Genomic DNA, 16019 nt, shown 5'->3' with positions numbered 1-16019 from the left:
CTTTGATGTCCCTCCCCCACGGTATAACCCCTGCTTTCACTGTATTTGATGTCGGTATAATTTGTGGAGGGGAAGGGGAAAAACAAATCGTTTAAATAGGGATGCCGGTGGACCCATTGCAACAATGAGATGTACAAGTCGTTATGTCAAAAACGAACTTTACAACTTTGGTGCGGGGAGGGGGGGCGGGGGGGGGGGGAGGAGAAAGGGTGTGATTGGGGGGGAGGACGGGAAGGGATGGGAAAGGGAAACAAAGGAGGAGGCTACAATGCTTGATAAGAAATGTACTCATTATCTTGCCCATGTAATTGTAAGCCCTCTGTACAGTATTTTCACAATTAAGAAAAAAAAAAAAGACTTCATAGCAAAAAAAAAAAATGCGTAATAAGGAAATCAGCTCAGGTCATGAACAAATAGTGCCTTTAAATTTTAAAGGAAAGGAAAAGTTAAAGTACATAATAAGCCCTATAGTGTTCTGTAGGTTATGCCTGTAGTTCTCCATTTTACAAATCTCCTGCACCAACTCTGTCCTGGTATAGAATTTCATACCATTAAAAACAAACTCAAATCATCCCTTAAATTTAGGTATAAAATTACCTCACCCATGTTGCAATGACTCTGTTGTTTTGCCCTCCTGACAGTCAATATCTTTTCTACTAAGGAGAAGCTTTTCTCCAGGAACCAACCCTCCTTTTAGTCCATTCCTTTCTGGTAAGTTTAAGGCAATTCTAAAGAGTGAACATGTGAAATGGAACTGGCCAATCAGAGCATAGCACCTTGCTACCCACAGTGATTGATTCAAAAACTTAGGCTTTGAGAGACCTCTATTTTGGTGGTGCTATTAGCAAAGAAGTACTTTCATTTCCACTGTGTGGGTTGTATTTGTATCCTGATTTAGGCAGGAGCTGTTAGGACCAGATTACCAATGCATAGTGAGAGCATGCCTGGGAATAGAAGTAAGGCAGAGATAGACTGAGGGTATAGCTCTAGTGCTTTCCAAATATGCAAAGGCCATGGGTTCCATCCTCAATGAAGAGAGGAAGGGAGGAAGGGAGGAAAGGAAGAGGGAGGGGAAGAAAATAGAAAGGAAAGTAAAGAAAGAAAGAAAAAGAATGGAAGGGAAAGAAGGGAAAAAAAACAGTTTGGAGTAATGGAAGACATGGATTCCTAGTCTAGTGTCACTGTAATTATCAGATTTGTGAGCCAGTGAATCCTCTTTTTTAAGTAATATTAAGCTCTTATCACCAGAGGAGTTCTATCGTTCCTGCTAACCCTTGTTCCTAGAGTCCTTATGAACAAAACTTACTGCTTCACTTTTACCAATGCATCGTTTCATAAAGGTAACTGAGCGGTTTCTCAGGCATGTGGGTCGTCTCAGAACGAAGGCTATAGGGGAAGAGAAAGTGACTTTCTCTTTTGGATGCCGCCACACCTCCCTGTACAATGCTCAGCCAAGAGTAAGCACTTCATTTATCAAGCATATTTATTGAGTGTCTTAAAGGAGAACTGTCTGGGGAGCCAGGAGCCCTGACATGAATCCTGGCCCTGTCACTTCCTATCTGAGTAAACTCTGGAGAGTTTCTCAACCCAAGTCTCCATTTACTCCTTTGAAAAAAAGAAAGCATCCTCCTAACTTTCCTTCATAGGGCTGATGTAAGGATGGAATCAGACTCCACACAAAGAACCCTTGGTAAATGGAAAGTGCCTTGTATACGCAAATTGAATTAACATCTACCCTGGTCTTCTTGATCCTCCTTTCACCTTGAACCCATTAAAGGCCCACTCCTAATCTTTTTTTATTGTCAGTTATGGGGCTTGAACTCAGAGCATTATCCCTGAGCTTTGCTTCTCAGTGCTAGAGCTTTTTTAGCCACGGTACCACTTCAGGGTTTGTTTTTTCTTTCCTGGTATTTAATTGAAAATAAGAGTCTTAGGGACTTTTCTGCCTGGTCTGGCTTTGAACCACAATCCTCAGATCTCAGCCTTCTGAGTAGGTAGGATTATAGATAAGAGCCACCAGTTCCCAGTTCCCACTCTTAATCTTAAAGTCTTATTTCTGCTATCTTTCTGCTAGAGTTCTCAACATCTTCCAAATTTACAGCAATGATTTTTGGGAATGCTTGTATTTGTTTATTTTTATTTATAAATTATTTCATTTTTTTCTTTCTGTATACAACATACACTACTTAATAAACACATGTCAAAATTAGATTTGGGGGCTGTCTATGTAGCTCAGTGACAGAAACAAATTGCTTAAAGTATTAACATATTTTAATTTTATTTTAATATAATCTTAGTCTAACTTAAATATATTGCTAAAACCCAGATTGTTTAAAACATCATGAAGCTATGTTTTATTAATTATGGCTCCAAACTATCATTTGCTAAAAAGCTTAAGGAACAATATCTACTTGGATGAAGTTTACTGCTAACAACAGTGAGTATAAAACTTCTTATAGTTTCCTTGATAATTTCAGTTTTATAAGAGTTGGAAGAATGTCAATTTAGCCATTTCTCTGTTGGCCACTTATATGTGTTTTATTAGTCTTATCTTCAGTTCACAATAAGCGGAAGTGGGCTTAAGCCATTATTCCCTTTATGCAGTTCTAGCACACAGCTACTCTCAACTTTCATTCATACTCTCACCCAGCCGATCCACATACCCTCTGGCAATGCCTACAAAGCATATCCAGAACTTGCCATACCCTCAGGCACCATGCCGAGCCAACCTACATACTATCTTAGCCAAATTACTGCAAATGATTCCTAATTACTCTCCCCACTTCTTCCTTCCTTTCTTTGGTCTTGTCTTCATAGAACAGTTAACAACTACCATCATTTTTTTCATGAAGGTCAAGACAGGTCCTTCTAGTTCCCAACCCTATAGTGACCTCTCATCATGTTCAATAAAATGAAAGGACTTGAGGTGGTCTGCCCAGATCCTGCTCCATCTAGCTGTGCCCCACTCCTAACCTCCTACCTCACACCTAACACCTCTTCTCACTCCTACCCTGCTCTCTTCGCTGTAGCCACATTCACTTCCTAGCTGTCCATAATCACCAGCAAATACAATTCCTCTCTGCAGTTCTATATTTGCCATTGCTCTGTCTGCCACCCTCTCTTCTCAGCCATTCACAACCCTCCTCTTCAGTTCTATCATGGCTGTTCAATGATCCCTGTGAAGACAGGGCTTCCTTATCTGCTCTAGATGAAATAGTAGCTCTCTAGCCTGACCCCTCCTCCAGGAGCCTCTATGCCTGAGCCCTCTGTTACCTCTTCTAACTACTTGGCATAAAATACATACATATAAGACCGGGCGCTGGTGGCTCACGCCTGTAATCCTAGCTACTCAGGAGGCTGAGATCTGAGGATCGAGGTTCAAAGCCAGCCCGGGCAGGAGAGACCGTGAGACTCCTATCTCCAATAAACCAATAGAAAACCGCAAGTGGCGCTGTAGCTCAAGTGGTAGAGTGCTTGCCTTGAGCTGAAGAGCTGAGGGACAGTGCCCAGGCCCAGAGTTCAAGCCCCACGACCGACCAAAAAAACAAACAAACATATATATATATATATATGTGTGTGTGTGTGTGTGTGTATGTGTGTGTGTGTGTGTGTGTGTGTATACTATCCCATAATACATACACACATATGTTTATTGTCTATTTCCACCAGACTTCATTGAGAGCAAGTAGTTTTGTCTATATTTTTTTGCTTATCTATATCCTCAATATATAGACAGAAAAATGTCTGGCATATATGAACACTCAATAAGTACTTACTATTGAATTTGAGGTTATTCCTTATGTTGTATTGTTTATTTACCTATGCTTGGCTGGTGAAGGTTGTTTCTGTTGAAGATATTTTTACTCCTTCTTTTAGTTACTTCCTTCAAATAGATCATAAATTTTCTGTTTTATGGCTCAAGACTACTGAAATAACTATATGAATACTGTGAATTTTGCTGAATAATTAATAGGGAATTTTCATGAAAGAACAGATGTTGTTCAAAGCCTTTATCCCACAGTGGTCTTGGTGTACGGTTTGCCCCACCCACAAGTGAACCTAACCCTTCCCTTAGCATTATATGTGTAGGTCTTAAACCCAGGAAGGAAAGGCCTTTTTTTTTTTTTTCGTTTCCAAGGTATCTCATTATCTTTGCAGTAGGATGTGATATCTGTTCTGCAGATTGTACAGGATAGAAATGTAAAAGTCAACAGAAAGGGGAAGATCTGGAAATCAGCATTCTGACTCGGATAAAATTGTGGTTTAAATATGGCAATAAACTTATACATATGGCAAGTATGCTTATTTTTTGTTTTATTCAAAGAAAAGATGCAAAGATAAACTGGAGAAGGAGAAGTGAGGTCTTTAAAGCTCCAGACAAGTCACAATGGGATTTCTTTGGCTAGAAGTTGGGGTTACTAAGGATCAATCCCAGGGCCTTTCACATGCTAAGCATGATCTCTATTACTGCTCAGTACCCTAATTCTAATAAAGTTTTATAGTGATTATGATGATTATAGCTATGAGTATTAGCATACCAGGCATTGTTATAAAAATTTTATATGTATTGACTTGGCATAATCATAAAAATCACCAGTCACAAAAGAACATGAAGAAAGTAATATCATCCAAAAAGTCAGGGGAAAATGACCCACAACTAATCCTTATTCAGCTCATAAGATATATAATGATTTAGATGTGATACTATAATAATGTGAACTATTTAATAATTTAAGGCGATTCTTTTCATTTGATAGTGGTATACAGATATTTAACTTCTTGGTTTTCCTCATTTTACTGGGGTTTGTAGCTGAATTTTTTTTTTTTTTTTTTTTTTTAGAAAAACTGATGCTTTGCAAGCGCAATGGTTCAGTATGTTCTGTTCTGCTTGTTCTGCTTGGGTTTAGACAAAAATAAGAAAGATGCTGATGAGAAATAGCAATCATGGGGCATAATGGTATGCACTGACTGGCTGGTAAGTAATGCTCTCTTGAGTCTGTAGGCTCTTTTAGAACATGCTTGAATCTGTCCATCTTTGCTATTCCAGCATGCAGTGCTCAAACAATTGTGAATCAATGAAAACCAGGACACTTGGAATGAGTTTATGGAGGAGTCAATAATGTAGCCTGTCCTAACTCCACTAGACATTGAATACAAAAGAATTTTTTCATCCCTGATGTTATATTTTTCTTTTACTTAAAAAGCACAAATCAAGTCTATGAGTCAAGTTATGAAGCTTAGGAAAAGATATAATCTAGAAAATATTAAAACAAATGTCAGATAAGTAGTTATAATCTGATGTGTTTTGGAATGATAGATAGATAGATAGATAGATAGATAGATAGATAGATAGATAGATAGACAGACCGATGTTACTATGCTTGTAAATATGCCATGTCCTTGACGTGATTGATTGCCACCAATGGCACACTTTCCACCAGGACTCCCCTCATCTATCCATGGTCATAGGTGACTCAAGAGTTCCTAATCACATGACTTCAGCAAGGTTCCTTAGTCTATTTTTGGCTCAATTTTTCTCATGTATAGATTGGGAATAATTACTTGGCAATGTTTACCACTAGTGGGTGATCTTAAAAGATTCTCAGCTGAAACTGTTTCGAATTTAAATATGGTCATTACTGCTTCTGTAAAATCAATGGTAGAATTGCTGAACACTGAATATTATGTATTTTTTTAAAATGTTTCCTCTGCATTTTTCTTCATGTTTATACAGACTGAATCACTAAAACAGACTTCTATTTTTAACTCCTGCTAAAAAGAAATGCTTAAATCAAGCATTTCCAAATTTATATAATAAAGTAGAATTTTAAATAGTATAGCGGTGGATTCTAATATATACAAACTTGGGTTACTAACTCTGTGACTTCAGACTAATCTCTCTGTCACTCTGAGGTTGATATCCCTTTATTACTACTACTACAACAACAAAAATAATGTATTTTTACCCCTAAGAGTCAGCTTGGTGATTAAAAAAAAGATTATGGAAGGGGGTATATCATAACACTTGGTTCTCAAAAAAAGGCCACTTATACAACTGCTTCCTAAACAAATGCTGATAACAGTTTGAGAGTCCTAGGTTCAAAATAGAAGTTGACTATATTTAGAAAGTAATTAAAATAAGTCATCTTATTAAGATATTAGTATAGCGATTAAGAAAAACAAAAAATGTTTTGTATAAAACCATAAAATATTAACCTATTCAAATAAAGTACTTTTCCTAGCCATAAAAATAAACATTTGAAATATAATTCTGAGAGAGTTATGAGAGATTTTCTAAGTTGCTATGAAGGTCTCTGAACCTTTTAGCCAAAGAATGAGGGGAGTGGGGGACATGCCTATTTTGTGTACTGCCACTTCGTAGTCAAAAGAGTACCTGGCACTGCATAAGCATTTGTAGAGTGAAAGTACAGGATAGGAAGTTACAGATGTCTGAATCAGAGAGGCTTCATTTGAAAGACTGCTTTATAGTAGAATACTATTATCGATCTTAAAAAGGCTGTTAAGAGGACTGAAAGAGGTATGAAAAGGACCTGGCACATGTATCGAGATATGGTTTCCATAATAGTGCTTTCCATACTTTCACTAATTTCATAAATATATCAAGATCAAATGAGAACAACTAGTCTATTGGTTAGTCTAGTACTACAAACAATTATGAGGCTAATCAATGGCTGTATGTTTTCTACCTACATACTGAGAAGCTGTATATATAGCAAAATTCTCTTCACTAAATCTGGGACAGCCAAGCCATCAGAGCAGCCAAAGTACTCAGGAAAACTAATTCTGCTACAAAGCTTTCTAAAGAAGGCTGCATTACTCCATCGGTCTTTCTGCATGTGGCTTTCAGTTGCCTTTTTAGCTAGTGACCCTGGATTTTAACTAATGAACTCCAGCTGTTCTTATTTTCCTTCCAGCCCTTCTAATTTAACCTCCTGTCTCCCTGGTCTCACATCCTTAAGAGTTCTTACAGGAAAAATGGGACAGTGCCAGAATTCTCAAATGAGGCCTCCCATCTTCTCTCAGAGGGGAGAGAACCCCCCATTACAAGGCTCCAAGCCCTAACACTGGTGGAAAAAGAAACATTCATTGTTAGAAACTGGAAGCCTAACAACCTCCAATGTGTCAAAAATCCTTTTGTGGTTTTTAATATTATACAAGCACAGCTTTCAGTTAGGGAAGTCCATAAAACAAACGAAGAAAGTCTGCAGCTAAATGCTAAGTGTAATTGTAAACACCTGTGCGGGAGAGGCAGCTCCTGGTAAATATGCAACCAAAGAAACATTTAGCATGCGGAACAATATGGATCCAGCTTTTCTGAACATGCTGAGAACCATCTGTTAGCAAAATCCACACACACAAAAAAGTGGTTTCACTGTTAGCACCAAATGTGGACTTGGAAAACTTGGCTGTGGGCAATAGCTGAGCAAAGCTGAGCTTGAGCAAGCAGTAAACGCTGGTTGCCTAGAGAACAAGGTGAGCCTGGGCCTTGACAGCCAGCTTTCAGGTCAGTGACCTGTGGATTTTTACTACCTTCAGCACTACTCTTCAGTCCATCTCCACATCTCTGCCCAGATGCAATCATCTTGTCATGGGGCCTGCTAATAAGTACATCAGTACACACAGCTTCCATTATATTGAACATTTAAATGCATGCATCTCTCCATCATGCATCTGATCCTTCTGGGGTGAGTCCCCAGCGAAACGGATAGCCATTTGGCTCTTCTACTTTAATTTAAAATGGTGCATTTCCCACGGGCTCTGAAAGACTTTTGAAAATGGCATCAAATTCAGTTATAAACTCATTTTCAGAATTGCTTGGAGCTGCTTGTATAATCCAGCCTTTTAACCTTGGTTCAAAATCTACTGACTCCATTAGCTAAAGTGAGACCAACTCAGATTCCTTTCAGTTTACCATCTTTTCTACACTTGTTTCTTGGAAAATCTGCGCTAGTAAGACCCAATACAACTATTTAAAAAAAATCAAGGTTTTCTTTCTTCATAATGCTCATCAATATGCTTTGTATATAATATGTGCTCAGTGAAGAAGGAAGATTAGCAGTTAAAGGGAAGAAAATAAGGCCAAAGAAGTATGTCATTTCTCTGGATTTTTGCAGTCATTTCAAATAGCTCATGTAAAAAGTTGATCATTGAATGTTTACTGCTTTCACTATATTGACTTTTCAATTGTTTTTTGGTGGTGGGAGGGGGGGGTGCCAGCCCTGGGGCTTGAATTCAGGGCTTAGACTCTATCTCTAAGCTTTGTGATCAAGGCTAGTGCTCTACCACTTGAGCCACAGCTCCACTTTGGGCTTTTCTGGTGTTTAATTAGAGATAAGACTTTCCTGCCTGAGTTGCCTTTGAACCATAGGCCTCAGATCTCAGCTTCCTGAAGAACTGGGATGACAGTTGTGTACCACCAGCAACTGGCTGGCTTTCAATTTGTATTGTATAAATCATCAGTTATCTCTATGATCAGTAAGTTATCTATCACTAAAGGGAAATGAGGGAGAATGAAATAATAGCCACCATTTGTTTCAATCTGATTAGTCTGTGATAACTGCTTCAAATTCATGTTCTCATTAAAGGTATATACTTCATGAAATAAGCACTACTACTGTCTGCTTTCTGCAGCAAAATGAGTTGGATAGATGCCGGGCGCCGGTGGCTCACGCCTATAATCGTAGCTACTGAGGAGGCTGAGATCTGAGGATCGCAGCCCCAAACCAGCCCAGGCAAGGAAAGCCCGTGAGACTCTTATCTCCAATAAACCACCAGAAAACCGGAAGTGGCACTGTGGCTCAAGCGGTAGAGTGCTAGCCTTGAGCTGAAGAGCTGAGGGACAGCACCCAAGCCCAGAGTTCAAGCCCCATGACTGACAAAAAATAAAATAAAATGAGTTAGATAAGTAAGCTAATCTACCCAACATCACACCACTAGAAACTAGTAGACCTATAAACCCCAATCCACTCTCCCTTACTTACTATATTGCCCAGGGCACAAAGCAAATACACGTAAAGCAGATCTGTTGAGTTCATTTCTCCTGTCTTACCTTCCCGGATAGCTGTGAATGGGACTCCTTCCTCTGCATTCATGCTGATAACTTTTAACGCCACTAGTTGTCCATTTATCCTAGAAAAGGGTACGGGAGACATGGCACATGCTTACTGATATGGTTCAAAGCAGAAATCTATCTTTAACCAAAACTTTCCTTCAAATGTAATCCAACATATGGATATACAGTTTTCTCAAAACAAAAAAGTTTGATATACATATTGAATATAGACTGCATACAAGTATTTCAAATCTGTATTTCTCTTTACTAAAGTGGAATGTGGTGGTGGTGGGGATTTAGAATATTTAGAGAAAAGTAAGAGACAAGGAGAAACCATGCCTCTCATAGTATTCTTATGTGCATTGCTGCTTTTCTTCCTTTCTTTTTGTGCACTTATTTAGTCTACCCTTATTCTCCATCGGACTTCTGGTTGTGCCACTACACAGTCTCCCTGATTGAACATTTGTACTGCTTTGGTCTGTTTACAGCAGGGGAACAGGAGCATCCTTTCTAAGTAAAAGTGAACACATCCTTTCTCTGCCCCAAATCAACTGTAGGCCAAGTGCTGGTAATTCACACCTGGAATCCTAGCTATTCAGGAGGCTGAGATCTGAAGATCACAGTTCGAAGCCAGCCCAGACAGGAAAGTCCATGAGATTCTTATCTCCAATTAACCACCAAAAAGCTGGAAGTAGAGCTATGGCTCAAGTGGTAGAGTGCTAGCCTTGAGCAAAGACCTCAGGGACAGTTCCAGGACCTGAGTTCAAGCCCCAGGACTGGCACAAAAAAAAATTAAAATAAACTGTATCTCTACCAGATAACAGCAAATTCTTGCACTGGAGTCCTAGGTACTACTGATCTATCCAGGCCTATCACTATCTGTATCTCTCCATCTTTTCCCCATTTTGTTTATGATAGAAGATGAGTGCTGAGAACAGAGAAATATTTTAATAGAGTAGGATCCATATGATATTGTTAGTAATCTTTTCATTTGACATTTTATCTTATCACTCATGCTTATATAATGTGATATTTAATAATAACTTATTATATATAAATATGCCACAATGTATTGGGCCAATTCCAAATACCTACAATTGTTCCTACCATGATGCTCATATCTATAGCTTAATCTTTTCACACAGCCCCAATTATATTCCCCCCACCCCCACCCCAAGACACGATCTTACTAAATATCCTAGGCTGGCCTCAAATGCACAAAATCCTGCTGTATAGGGCTTGAACTCAGGTCATGGACACTGTCCCTGAGCTTTTGTGCTCAAGGCTAGTATTCAACCACTTGAGCCATAACTCCACTGTTGGTTTATTTTTAAGTAGATAATTGGAGATAAGAGTCTCAAGGGAACTTCTCTGCCCAGGCTGGCTTCGAACTATGACCCTCAGACCTCAGCCTTCTGAGTGGCTAGGATTACAGTCATGAGGCATGAACACCTGGCTTAATTTTGTTTTAATTGTCCGGGCTCCCTTTCAGGATTACATTTAGTTGCCATGTCTCCTTAACTCCTTTTTGCTCTGACAGTTTGCAGACTTTTCCCTTGTATTTGATTACTTGAGTTATTTTGAGGAGTACTGGTTATATATCTTTGTAAGATGCCCAGTCTTGGAAATTTTCTAATAATGATTAGACTGGGATTATGAATTTTAGAAAGATAGAGTCAGCTTCATCATTTTGTGACTTAAGACTTGGGAGCAGGGCTGCTACTGAGCTTGAAGGGCAGGGCTTGACTGCTCACCTGGTACTGAATCATGTGAGCCAAGCTTCCAGTTCTGACTGTTTGCTGGCTAGTTGGAGGTAAGAGTAAAATTTTTGTTGTTGTTGTTTTTTTGTTTTCCTGCCTGAGCTGGCTTCAAATAGGAATCCTCAGATCTCAGCCTCCTGAATGGGTAGATTGTAGGCATGAGCCACAGGTGCCTGGCTAACTTACAACTTTGTCCTCCCTGGTTGTGGGGCTTGGACTCACAACCTAGGTGTTGTTCCTGAGCTTTTTTGCTCAAGGCTAGTGCTCTACCACTTTGAGCCACAGCTCCACTTGCAGGTTTTCTGCCCCCAGTTTTGAATTGGGATCCTCAGATCTCAGCCTCTTGAATAGCCAGGATTAATACATGTGAACTACCAGTGCCCAGTAACTTACAACTTTTGAGGTTGACTTTAACCTTTGTCGGAGGTAGCACTTGTCAGGTTCTCTACTGCAAACTTACTGGTTTCTCCTATACAGTATGTTAGAACCAGTGTCACTAAGGTGTTGCCTACACTTAAGGAATGGGAAGCTAGATCCACCTCTTCAAGGGAGATTATCTACATAAACTACTTGGAATTCTTGTGCATAGAAGATTTATTTCCTCTCTCCTCATCATTAATTTAAAAACTGAATCATTACTTGGTATAGACTCATAGATAATTTATTTTTTGGTTTATAATTTAATACTGCCTATTTTGTTTCTCAATTTTGGCAGGGTTGTCATCTGAAAGCTCTGTCAATTGGTTTCATGTTGTTTTGCCAAACTCTCAGCAATGTTGATTTGTTTTTACCATCATATTTTGGCCTATTCAATAGGCAAAAGCAATTGCCACATTTTAATTTCAACTTCTGTACTTACAGAACTGAATTTTCATGAGTGTATTTTTTTTTCTATTTTCTTTTGTGCTTTGCCTATTTATCTGCCTTTTTATTGGGATATTTTGCATATACTTTTAACCAGTTACTTTCATTTGTCTTCTCTTGTCTTTGAAGTGTGTGTGTGTGTGTGCCTGTATGAGGGCTTGAAGTCAAGGCCTCTCAATTAGCTTTCTTGCTCATTGCTTGCCCTCTACCCTAGGAACCATACCTCCAGTCTGGCATTTTGTTGGTTAATTGGAGATAGGGTCTCAGATTTCTGGGCTGGTTTGAACCTTAATCCTCTAGGTCTCAGACTTCTGAGGAGCTAGGATTTGTAGGTGTGAGCCACTGGCACCTGGCTGAAGTCAATGGTTAGTATTTTCTAAAGTATTTTGTTTAGAACATGGCTCTGCAAATTCTACTTCATTAAAAATTTTTTAAGACATTTGGTCAAATATGCTTGGTAATGCTTTACCCTTCATTTTCTTACTTCTTTTTAAGTAGTCAAAATGTACACTGGCATTTTTGAAATGCTGAAAGCATCTATGATAAAGGATTGAATTTGATTTTGTTCAAAGGTTGCCAGTGTTGACTGGATGTTTCAATGAAACATCTATTGAAGTGTCTTGGAATTGGAACACCCCAGTTGCTCCTTAGAATGTACTTGGATAGATGACATTACATGGAACCCTTTATGGGTTCTGACTTGAATGTCAGCCTAATGTTATGCAGAATTCACTTCATTATTTTTTCTTCTAGCTCTAGTATGCTTTCTTTTTTTCATTTAACCCTTTAGTCCACCATACCCATAATACATATATATATATATATATATATATATATATATACACTTATCCCAAATGGCCTAACAATTGTTCTAGCTCTATTTAATACTGTCTTCTTTTCCTTCTGACTTGAAATACTACCATAATTATAATGTAGACTTATCAATACTTAGGTTGTAATTGTTCTAGCTATAGTTTCTCATCATATTTCTTTTTTTTATTATTGTGAAAATATGTACAGAGGGGTTACAATTACATGGGCAAGATAATGAGTACATTTCTTATCAAGCATTGTAGCTTCCTCCTTTGTTTCCCCTTCCCATCCCTTCCTATCCTCCCTCTGCCCCACCACCCAATCCTCCTCCCCCCGTCATGTTTCTTTAATGTGTCTTTTCTTCTACTTATCCTATACAATTTTAATTGTCGTAGCTTAGAATATACAGTCATCTCTCTATATCTGTGAATTCTGTATCTGTATGAAAACCAACCACAGATTGAAAATATCCAGAAAAATGCTGTGTTTCTATGGGACATGTACTGACTTTTTTTCTTCTAATCTACTAAGCAAGACAATACAACAATGATTGACATGGCATTTACATTGTATTAGGTATTATTAGGCTATACTCAAATATTGTGCCATTTTATATAAGGGACTCACTTCAGCATCCACAAATTTTGATCTCCAAGGGGATCCTAGAACCAATTCCCAAAAGTTTTAAGGAATCATTCTATTTGACTACATCAAAATTCAAAGTTAGAGAATCAGTAACATTTTTATATGCTATTAGATTTTTCAAATCCAAATATTCAATACTTACCACAGGCCCCAGCCTGGTCATCGTTCATACACATTGTGCACACACATACCCAGCTCCTTCCTTCCCGCATCTTCTTCCATCCCTTTTTATGCCTCAAACTCTCAATAATCCCCCTCCCTCTGCTTCCTGCATCACCATGCCTGGCTTATATGATATTTTAAATTAATATCTGACTATTAGTAAGCTATTAGTTGGGATAAGAGCACCTAACTTTCCCACCCTATCTAAAAAGCAGTGGAATTTAGATTTCCAAAATACATACTTGACTTTTAGATAAACAGTGTTTTTCATTTCCAGCCATTTTCTGTATTTTGCAAGCATAGAAACCTCAAGGTGTAACATTTTTTGCACACTCCATACTTTGCAGAAACCCAACTTCCTTTTCTTCTTGGAAAGCCAAGTGGAAGGAAGAAGCAGAAGCCTCAATAGACCTCAGCAACTATGAAACTTTGCATAAGGAAAATTCTAGAGACACCTTAGCAACTCCAGGCAGTCACTGTTCTTTGGGTCAAGAATAGAGAAAGTCTAGATGCTTTGAATTGAATAGAAGACAGGAAAGGCCATCAGACGTTTTAGTGGGCTGACTTCAATTGGAGCAGAGCAGGTTTGTTTTCCTTTCAAGGCTATTTGAATCATCTGCGCTCTCTCTCTCTCTCTCTCTCTCTCTCTCTCTCTCTCTCTCTCTCTCTCTCTCTCTCTCTCTCTCTCTCTCTCTCTCTCTCTCTCTCTCTCTAATGGCCCCACTGTCTTGCACATGTCAAATGCAGTGAAAGTGATGTGTCATCTGACTCTATAATGTAAAGTGATGGAGTGGGGCCCTCATTTCAAAAATCTCCCCAGTCCTGCATCAACTCACCTGCTAATCCCCTTGTAAACTGTAGCATAGGAACCTTCACCCAACTTCTCCAAGTTCAAGTAGGATGAGGCTGCCCCAAAAGGAAGGCTCTTCCTCTGCATAAAAGATAGAGAAGTGTGAGAGACTGAAGAAAGGAGCAGGTGTGTGTGTGTGTGTGTGTGTGTGTGTGTGTGTGTGTGTGTGTGTGTGTGTGTGTTACTCTCCTCACAATCCCAGGACACTAGACAGCATTGTGGAGGGTGTACCTGAGAAAGCCCATCAGGAACCACCTTGTAAGGGGAACAGCAGACATCCATTAAGTTTACTCACCCATTGGAACCGTTGCCCAGCATCCTCCTCCTGAAAAGAATCGCTGTTACTCCTTGGCCTTTTACTCACAAACTTCCGGGCACTGACAGTCTGGGGTCCCTTGGGGTGAAATGAAGTCATAGAACAGGATGCTTCTTTTAGGTCTGCTAGCTAGAGAGAGAGAGAGAGAGAGAGAGAGAGAGAAACAAAACAAAACACAAAAGCAAATGCATGGATAAAATGTGTGCAAATCAAGGTTCTGTAGCTTGCAGAACTGATTTTCCTTTGTTTGCCTCATACTTTTTCATCCTATGTTTTCTAAGTTTTCTACTTCCCAGAAGGAAAAAAAAAAGCAGCTTTCTTGAAAGTCAGATCCCTAAAAGAGACCATAATGGTATCAACTGCTGAAATGCTACATTCCTTCTTCACCTGAATGCTTATAATGCAGAGATTAACCTAAATCTCCTTGATGGATTCTTTCCAATTTTTTCTCTTTGATTCTGACTCCTCTCACTTCCTCCCTCTCCCTCTCCCTCCCTCCCCTCTCCCTCTCCCTCTTCCTCTCCCTCTCCCTCCCTCCCTTCTTCCCTCCCTCCCTTCCTCCTACTCACTCAATTACTCAATTATTCAATGTATAACTTTAGGAAAATAATCATTGCTAATAGTTACGAGAAAATTCCTGAAATTTTGAATCCACAACAATACTGCAGCTTGCTTTCTTTGGTTCAGCCCTGTGAGTCAGGACCTTCGAGATCTCAAGAACAGAGCCACTTTCTCTACTTCAAGTCAAGGCACACCACAACCAAAGATGATTTTTCCCTTCTGGTTTACAAGCACATCCCCAAACTTGATAACTGCAGCCATAAATTCTCTGTGACTTTAATAGAATTTTTTTTTCTTTTTATGGGCTTTAGACCTACCGCAGAAAAATCAACCCGTGCTACATGGAAGAAGAATGTCTGTCTGAACTCCTGAGTTTATCGTGAAAGCAAGATGCTTTCTCCTGAGATGCAAATACCTCTAGGGCAGCCTCCATGCTCCCAGGCTGAGTCCTCCGGCAGCTGCGTGCCTCACCTCCCTCCGGACAGTGAGAGCAGCCGCATCCAGGCTGTAGCCTCTTTGTGCACAGCTCTTGACCCATAATCTTCTCAGTTCAAGGAGAAAACCTGCACTTGAACCTCTCCCTCTCTGCCTCTCCTTGTCCTTGCTCACTCCCTTTTAGCCAGAGGTCAGCAGTGTGGAGCTTTCATATGACTCACATGAGGGCTCTGCCTGAAGCAGCCTCATGACTTCAGCAGTTTTCCTTATCAGAGCAAGGAAGTCTCCATCAGAAGAGCCGGCTGCTGCTCCAGCCAGACGTGCACAGCCCCAAACAGGGAGGTGCAATCTGGACACAACACAGTTGGGCAGAATGCCAGCCATAGCGAGCATGTTTGGTATATGTATATATTGTTTAAATGAATTTACCATGTGACAATGTGACAGTATCATTGTGATATGTAAATTCATTTGCCTTCCTCCTGTAAACATGAACACACTGAGAAGTAGTTTGTGCCTTTTATCTGAAAGCAGTTTTTG

The 16019-nt window shown here is 39.4% G+C and overlaps 1 protein-coding gene across 1 annotated transcript in view; it reads right to left on the bottom strand.

Annotated features, from left to right (window-relative positions):
* Positions 1–15643, bottom strand: part of Cdk15 (cyclin dependent kinase 15) — an 87572-nt gene extending 71929 nt beyond the window's left edge. Inside the window, exons 1-4 of the mRNA XM_069995854.1 lie at positions 15460–15643; positions 14463–14612; positions 14154–14248; positions 9071–9150 (exon numbers count right to left, since the gene is read on the bottom strand). Of these exons, the coding sequence (XP_069851955.1) occupies positions 9071–9150; positions 14154–14248; positions 14463–14612; positions 15460–15582 (448 nt within the window). The 5' untranslated portion in view covers positions 15583–15643. The remainder of the gene's footprint in view (positions 1–9070; positions 9151–14153; positions 14249–14462; positions 14613–15459) is intronic.
* Between the last annotated feature and the right edge of the window lie 376 nt (positions 15644–16019).

This window comes from Dipodomys merriami, unplaced genomic scaffold, assembly GCF_024711535.1.
Source record: "Dipodomys merriami isolate MVZ:Mamm:240054 unplaced genomic scaffold, mDipMer1.0.p SCAF_49, whole genome shotgun sequence".
NCBI lineage: Eukaryota > Metazoa > Chordata > Mammalia > Rodentia > Heteromyidae > Dipodomys > Dipodomys merriami.
This window is presented reverse-complemented; position numbering and strand designations above follow the sequence as displayed.